Source organism: Poecilia latipinna, unplaced genomic scaffold (genome assembly GCF_001443285.1).
Source record: "Poecilia latipinna isolate Pla-1442-1.1 unplaced genomic scaffold, P_latipinna-1.0 Scaffold454, whole genome shotgun sequence".
NCBI classification, from domain to species: domain Eukaryota; kingdom Metazoa; phylum Chordata; class Actinopteri; order Cyprinodontiformes; family Poeciliidae; genus Poecilia; species Poecilia latipinna.
In genome coordinates this window covers 53,479-62,184 of record NW_015113070.1, presented here as the reverse complement: position 1 = coordinate 62,184, position 8,706 = coordinate 53,479, and the positions used below count along the sequence as shown (strand labels likewise).

The window sequence follows — 8,706 nt, the reverse complement described above, 5'->3', positions numbered from 1 at the left end:
TTTTTAAAAATTTATTAAATAAAAAAAAAAAATAGGGGGGCAAAAAAAAAAAAAATAAAAAAAAAAAAAAAAAAAAAAAAAACAGTCAAGAGGGCTCATAAGGCGATGGAGTGGGGAACACTTCTCAAACTCTCACACAGTCAGTGGTATTGTGTCCAACAGTGCCTTCATGTGGTCTGCAGCAATTTCTAAACTCTTTTGCTATTTCCAACTCACAGTAATGTTACAAAAATATGTCTGAGGTTTAAAATATATAAATATAAAAAACTATTTGGAATCAGATTGTTCAATTGAAGCTAGAACTAAATAACACAATGACTGTAAGGTAGTTATTCCTTGGAATGCTGAATTGTAATATTTTCAAGTTCAGCAACAGTTCCAGTGCTATGTTACAAACTATTCACACAGTTTGTAACATAGAAAATGCAAACTTCAACATATTTTACTGGGATTTCTGTTGAGCATAAAGTAACCCATAACTCTAAGGTGAAAGATACATACCTGGTTTTCAAATGGCTTTTTTTTTAATCTGAAAAAATGCATCATGCACTTAGGAGCGTTGGACTGAGAAGTAGTTTGTATGATGAGCTACATTTTTGTATGTTTTCGATATGGGAACAATATATTGTGATATAAAGAAAAATAGTCAGTTTTACATCATAACCCCCCTTTTATCTACAAGTCAATCAGGAAGACCAAGAAGCATGCCTGACATGTCAGGGAGGAGGCTGAGGAGTAAAAGCTGGCCAACATACAATGCTTCTCAGATCAAATGGACTTTGGAAGATTGTGCTGTTTGTCTGCTCTCACTGTGTACCACAGCCTCCTGCGGCTCCTGCAGCTGTCTTTACTTTATATCACATCGCTCTGTCACACTCGTCCGGTAATCCTATACAGTCTAGACCTTCCAACTAATCGGGAGGTGCAAAGAACATGCTTAGATTACAGAACAAAACCAAGCTAGACCATCATGTTCACGTTCCTTATTGTCATGATTATGTGGTACTTTGTGTTTGTCACGTAAAATCCCAATAAACACTGACAGAGGCTGGTGTTGCAGTGTTGATAAATGTGAAAAACAGTCCAGGCTATACATATTTTTGCATGAAAACTGAAATGTTTGTGAATGTATAGGGATGTTGACTTACAGATCCTCTCCATGGATGTCTAACCACTGATGCAGCTGGATTGTTTTCACACTAAGGTCTAACTGCCTCTTCTGCATCAATCCAGACAGCAGAGCACAACAGAAATAGACAATGAGGTGATTTTTTTGTTGTTGTTTTTAAATCTTCCTTTGGTTTCAGGTTGGATGAAAAGCATTAAAAAAACCTTTGCACAGTGTTTGCTTCATGCAATAAAATCTAGTTGTTGAACAATTAAGCAAGCAAAGCAAGAATCCTGCTGACACATACTGACCTTGCTCATAAATCTCCACCTTTTTAAGTGCTATGGACCCTCAGGTCAGCAAAATTATGGAAATATGGCAACAGAAATGGCAGAGTGACTTTAGCATCAAGTTATTCTGCTCACCAGAGGTGTGAGGTCTTGCCTATAATTACCACCTCATCAGTGGAGTGAAGGGAAAGCAGACCCAGACAGATGTTTGTCTGGGATGGTAAAGCTAGCTTTTAGCTGTGGTTGGATGGTGAGGCTTTGCTGCTTCAGCTCGGCAGACGGTCTGTCTGAGGATGCGTTTGGATTTTCCCTGCTTTGGCTTTCCTGAAGAATTTCAGAAAGTATCTTCAGACATCTGCCTTGCATTTTAATGCTGCTGGTAGATACTCTGCTTTTGGTAAATAAAGAAATGCCTTGTGTTTCTTTCTGAGAAACCAATGCATGTACAGTTTGATCATCAGTGCTAAGTCAAAATTGTCCACCTGAGATACAACATGTACCACCTATATGAGCCAAAACTGCAGAATTGATCTGGGTTTTACACAAATGTAGCAGAAGTGACCCAGTGATACAGTTACTTAATGTAATGCTATACTGTGCAGACATTCTGTCTGCACTGATGAAGATTTACTAACTTCCCCACGCTGAACACTTCAAGTTAGTATAACTGATGGTAGGCCAACCTATTTTCTGATTAATTTGTCTTATTATCTGCTCTCTTAAGGGCTTTCAGAGATTGTGAATAGAAAATTAACTTCCATCTCCAGATTTGCAGGAGCTCAATTATTTAAAAAAAGGTATGAAATTGTGACGTGACGCAAACAACAGTAATGCCTTGTTGTACCTTCTACAAGGCTGTAAATTTTATGCTTTAAATCCCAAAATATATGAACCAAACAAAACAAGTGAACCCTTATGTTCAATAGATGTCACAGAACTTCATGTTTCACAAACTGCACTTTATTACTTAATGCTTACATTGGTATGCTGGCATACATGCCAAGCTGAGAAGAAGAGCGACAACAGATTTAGATGACAAAAGCTGTGAACAGCAACTTCTGGTACCACTTCATAATAAGGCTCCCTTTATAAATGACTAATAAATAGTTTAGAGATGTGTTGTTAACTTATAAACACTTGAGTGTCTCTCAGGCATTAATTAGGAGTGAGAAAGGGACAACGCTGACTAGTTTCTTTGCAAATAGTGAGCAAAATCTGTTTTCCTATACACCTTTGTTGTTAAATTAGACATTTCTAACTAAGTCACTACCTTGTGATAAGTCTCATATCATTATAATACTGCTCCCTTTGACGGTTGTGAATGTTTATGTTGGAATAAAAGAGTACAATATTATATGCTAAAGAATTTTGGTTAACAAATGTTCAATTGTGATTACAGGATAGTAAATTTATCTGAACTGTTTGATTTAGAAACTATGTGACATATACATGTAAATGATTTTGCCTCACTATTCTGGCACGAAACTGGCCAGTTTTGTCTCTTTCTTGCCCATATTAAATGGATAATAAACACCTTTTAATGACTTGTAAAGAGCTTATAGATTAATTAATAACATCACTTTAAACTTTGCATTTTCAATTATTACGGAAATTGAAGCGCTCCAATTACTTCTCCACCTCTTCCCCTTACATGACTGGCTGGCTGACCTTCCCAAGTCTTATCCCTGACCTTGTATGACAAGTGATAATTGAGATTTGCAACTAATTAAAAAGATAATCATACTTCCAAGAACCTTGAAAAGAAAAACTGCCAAAGGTTGAGACACACAAGCAAACATAAAATATGAGTCTATCTCTGTTCTTTAGCATTTCTAACCATTAATTGGGTGAAAGAGAATAATGACAGTGTACCTTTTTTTAAAAATTCAATATTGGAATTAAAACAAAACAATAAAGAGAAAAAGTAAGATCTCGAAGTTGGAAGAAAGATTTAGACCTCATACTCGGGGCCTATTTAAAGTATCATGCATTCCTTACATACAGTGAGGCATCTGTAATAATTGTTCTACATGCTTGTGAGCTTCTCTTGGTTTGGCCTGGGTTTCTGATGACTGACTGTGGTTAAGGCTGTCTGTCCTCTGACCCAAACCACATGATGCTCATTAGTAATCATTCCTTCCCTTAAACCACATCAGACTTTTGTGTCACTGTTGCCATCTGATGGACGTAACAGTTCATATTCCGATGAAATAAATTGCTTAACTGTGTGCTGCACAAAAAACAGAAAACAGAAAAGTTGAGTTATTGTTTATACCGGTGCGTTGATAAGAAGATATAGACAGAGTAGATGAATTTATATTTTGCATAAAAAAACAAACCTTTTATACACTGTTAACATGTAAAACTTCTGCATATGAGAAGCAGCGAGTCATTTTCATGTGGAACCTCCTGAGCAAACCAGCTGTAAATCTTATAATCCACCTCATCCATCACTGTAACAAGGCTAGTTCAGGACAAACAAAACCTCCTGTGAGGCAATGATTGTAGTCGAATACTTGGTTTTGCACATAAAAATTTGGCCTTATATTTTTTTAATGCATTAATACTATAATTTTTAATGTATGAATGACGAATTATGATGTAATTTTGAGTGCGGTTAGCATCTGTTGGGAAAATCACTTCTAGCTCACTCTTGAGCCGACTGCTTCAGTGAAAAGATCTTGTAAAAGTGAGGCGGGCGACGTATGGGCAGGAAGGAAAAGGCTTTTAGAGAAAAGGCAGAAAATGGAAGTTCATCATTGATTAAATATCCACATTCATACATTTCTATGAAAACAAAGTATGTTTGTGCTTAAATCTGCAGCAGGTAAAGTTTAAAACATATTGTTCTATATTTTCGTTAAAACTGTGTGCTTACAGTTTAATATGAAACATAATTTGTAACATCAGGTTCCTCTGCCTCCTCCTTGTGGTCCTGATGCTATCTGCAGAAACACACCAATCCCAATCAGAAACAACCAATCAAAGCCAGGAGGAGGAAGGTCTTAGCGCTGTCAATCACACTTGTGTACATGTCGATCAATATGCTAATGGAACAGAAACAATTTACTGTTACTGGAAAACTTTATCTGCCATTATTGGTGGCCATGCTAACTAGACTTAGCATCCAAGGCACGGCCTGTTGTGGTGAACCAAAGAGCAAAGGGGAGTGTGTGAGCAGCAAATATACAAGTCTTATTGACAGCGCTAAGACCCGGTAAATTTATCTCAACATTAGCACAGCTGCAGCACGTACATGAGTGTTATTGACAGCGCTAAGACCCTCCTCCTGGTTGTTTCTGAACTGTGAAAAGCGAAGTTATCCATCCATCCATCCATCCATCCATCCATCCATCCATCCATCCATCCATCCATCCATCCATCCATCTTCTGTACACCTTTGTCCCTAGTGGGGTCGGGAGGGTTGCTGGTGCCTGTCTCCAGCTAAAGTTCTGGGCGAGAGGTGGGGTCACCCTGGACAGGTCGCCAGTCTGTCACAGAAACGAAGTTCTCTTCATGCTGAAAACAACTACATACCAATATGTATGATCTGAATAAGACTTAAAAAAATAACCCTCTGTCCTGAAAACTAATCAGATTTTTATTCCAATACAGTGCAGAGCAAAAAAAAAAAAAAAAAAAAACGTTTCCAATTCAACATGAGAGCCTGATCATACTTCAGAAACAGCAGACATTTTCAATTTCTCAAAACAAACAGTGCTCTCCTCCAGCTTTAAAACTACAAAAGGCTAATAAGTCTGATTGAGGCTAAAGGAGCAGAGCAGCTTTTATATTAATAACTATGGAACATGAAAGTGGTTTATGTATTTGCCTATTGAATCCTCAGGTCAGTTTGGAATATACTGACCTGGATATATGGATGTGGGAACAAAGCCTGAGTCATAAATTAAGCAAAACAATATATCTGATACAATGAGAGATTTGTATTTATGGTTGAGTACAATCCACAGTGCCACATTTACTTGATTGAATTTACATCTGGATTTGACTGGGCCATCCCAACACATGAATATACTGATTGATTTAAGCTTTTCTAAAATCCAAACATGGAGAAGCAGCATTCAGCTTCTACGCTCTTCTAATCTGAATAAGCTTCCAGAAAACTGCAAAAGAGCTGAAACACTGACTGCCTTTAAATCACGACTAAAAGCCCACCTGTTTAGAGTTGCCTTTGATTAGTAGTAAGTGGAACATTTGACCAAACAAACTTTTATTCATAACTGTTGACTGAATGGTGCCTTTATGATGTAAAGAAGCTGCCTTGCTGCTGAAATGTATTATAAAAATAAACTTGACATGACTTGTTTTAATATCCGTTGCTAAACATAGCACCAAAGTTCTGGTGACATTGCCTCCCTAAAACTGTGAGTCGGATCACTTTTCATGTCACCCTGAGAGCAGCTTGTGTCTCCTTGGAAAGGAATATGGCTTACCCCCAGCTCCCCTCAGTGCCTTTTCCACCCCATCCCAGTCATTTAATCTTGGAACAGTATCAAGATAGTGATCTCCCTGTTAACCTCCAAAGAGGAGACAGACACAAAGAGACACCCCACCACACCTTCACCACCACCCACCCCTTCACTTCATCACTCAGCTCCAAGCAGTACACAATAAAAATGCCAGTGTTGAATTAACACCCAAAAGTGTCTATATGTGTCCAACTCAGCAGGTGTTAAAGTAACACTTTTGAAAGTGTTAAAAGATTGACACCCATTTTTTTTTGTTAAATTAACATTGGTCTATAATACTGAAATGGGTTTAAGAAAAGTTAAACTTTCCATTTCTGTGTATTGTTTTGAATATTTTCCACTGGATTTGATTGATATTGGCACCTTGTGGGTCAATTATTTACTTTTTTAACACCACATTATGTTTTGTGATCAACACTACACTGGTGTTACTTTTAATATATTTTAACACTAACACCATTGTAATGTTAATGTGACACTCTGTATTGTTGAATTTAACACCAGCTGACTTGGACACATATAGACACTTTGTCTATATGTTAATTCAACACTGGCATTTTTACAGTGTGCCGGCATGCCAAACAATCCCATTAGCTGGCAGCCAAAAGCCTGAAGCCAGCAACAATATCCTGAAGCGACCGCAGCTTGCTGCTCTCTCCTCCCGTCATGCATGCACTCATGTGTCAGCATACATAATGAACTGAGAGCAACACTGAGCTCTTACACCAAGGAAATTGGCTGCCCCATCTCTCTAAGTAGCTATTTGCAACCCAGCTCTAAACAATTGATGACTACAAGTGAGATTTTCATATGGGCATATTAGTGATGCTGCGGGGAAGAGGCGTACCGAGGAAAAGGATGATAAAGCGTAAAATGCAGCCCTCATCATGTGTAGAGGTAGAGATGCGCATTCACAGTCACACGGGTATTGATAACTCTTAAAACTGGCAACACACTCCAAGGCTGTTGGCCACATATAAATGATTTACCTCACTCTCATATCCAGGTGGCTGTCACAGAGAAATAAGCTGAGGCTTTACCAGCAACCGGAATATTCAAAGTGGCACGTAAAGTTTAATGCTTCTGGGATCTTTACTCGCAGGTTCAGTGAAGACAAACATGGGGAAGTACAACCTAAGATAAAGTATAAAAGGGCACAAGACAAGAGAAGAAGAGAAATGTGAATGTAGAGATGAGTTACTCACTGCTCCTGTCACCTTTCCCCCTCCACCCTCCCTTCTGCTTCCCCGAGCCGTCCCCTGGCACACAGCCTCCAGTCAGCATCTCCGCCGCCACCACCAGTAGGAGCAGGGGTATCTGCCTGCCAGCCATGCCTGCCTCTGAAGCTCTCGTCCAGTGCTAGAGCGGAGAGCCGAGGGCGGCGACTGGAGCTATCCCATGCATGGTCATGCCTCGCGCAGCTGTCCAGAGTGATTCAAAACAACAACATGTCCTCAACGGCTCCCGCCTGGAGCGCCTGCCCTGGGTCAGGTCTCTGCTGAGCGTGGGTCAGACTCAAGGCGAACTCGCCTCCTCCCCGTGACAGAGCACAAACATCACAGCTCTGGACCAAGAAAAAGTAAGCTTGAATTTGTGAGACTCTGAAGAATTGATTTTTTTTCCCCTTGCACTCTTGTTCGTCCTCAGTGCCTCCCAGAGTTCAGTTGATTCGATGGAGACTCAAACCGCGCTGATAAGAAACCTCCATGCAACAGATACAGCACAGGTAGATAGAAGTGATCCTCCCGGATGCAAAGCATAAGTTGCTTTGGTCACTCTTGCCATCGGCGCCCTGGCAGTTACCGAGTGAGGAAAAGTGTCCATGAGCTTGTGTGTATGTCTGTCACCTCCCTCTTCCTCTCTTCGTCTACCTACCGCATGGCTTAGATGACATGAGGCAGTGTTGATGCGAAAAGACGGCATAAATCAAAGCGATGGTTCATGACAGAGCAGCCTTGAGTTTGTCAACAGACTGAGGGAGAGAAAGAGAGCGACCAAGGAGGGAGGGGGAATCTGAAGAGAGAGGCTGAGTGAGAGAACAGGGTGCTGTGTGGATGGCAGTTCCTCAAGTGCAAGGGCTCTTGCACTTTTGAACATATACTCACTGGCCACTTTATTAGGTACATTTGTCTAACTGCATGGTAAGCAAATCAAACATTGACATGGCTGTGATATAGCTTGCTGAAGTTTAAACCTGGACTCAGAAGGGTGAAGAAAGGGGATTTATGAGATTTTCTGAAACTGCTGATCTGCTAGGAGCTACAGCATGTAACTTTTATTTTAAAAAATCAGTTTCATATCATATCAAAAAATCAATAACATATTTGTTAAAACTGCCAGCGCATTGTGAGAGATAATCTGTGAAAAAAATCAGGTTCCTCCACCTCTTGGAAGAGGGTGAGATTTAAGAAATAAATCTCACCCTTTATAAAAATCCTATATTCTCTTCTTATAAAAATGACCGACTGCTGTTTTAAATGGACTGGTCAAATAAAGAAAACGGAAGATGTGTGGATGAAAATGCTTTGTTTGTGTCAGAGGACAATGGTTATACTCATTTGATAGAAAGGCAACAGAAGCTTGACAGAAGCTTGAACAACCAATGAGGTTAACCTTAAATTCTCACTTTAAACCTTTGGAACAGATGGTCCGCCTGCCACAGCAGAAACCACACCAACAGCTACTCCTGTCAGCTATGAAGGAAGCTGAGACTGCAATTCAACCAGCCTCACTGAAACTTTTTTAATGGCAGGGTCAGAATTTGGATTAAATTACATATTCATGTATCCATATTTCCTTCCAGTAACACTTCAGACTG

General features: G+C 39.6%; 1 protein-coding gene across 1 annotated transcript in view; it reads right to left on the bottom strand.

The window, feature by feature from the left end:
* robo1 (roundabout, axon guidance receptor, homolog 1 (Drosophila)) overlaps positions 1–7,848 on the bottom strand; it is a 310,894-nt gene extending 303,046 nt beyond the window's left edge. The window contains exon 1 of the mRNA XM_015038826.1: positions 7,094–7,848. Within this exon, the coding sequence (XP_014894312.1) occupies positions 7,094–7,220 (127 nt within the window). The 5' untranslated portion in view covers positions 7,221–7,848. The remainder of the gene's footprint in view (positions 1–7,093) is intronic.
* Positions 7,849–8,706: the final 858 nt, after the last annotated feature.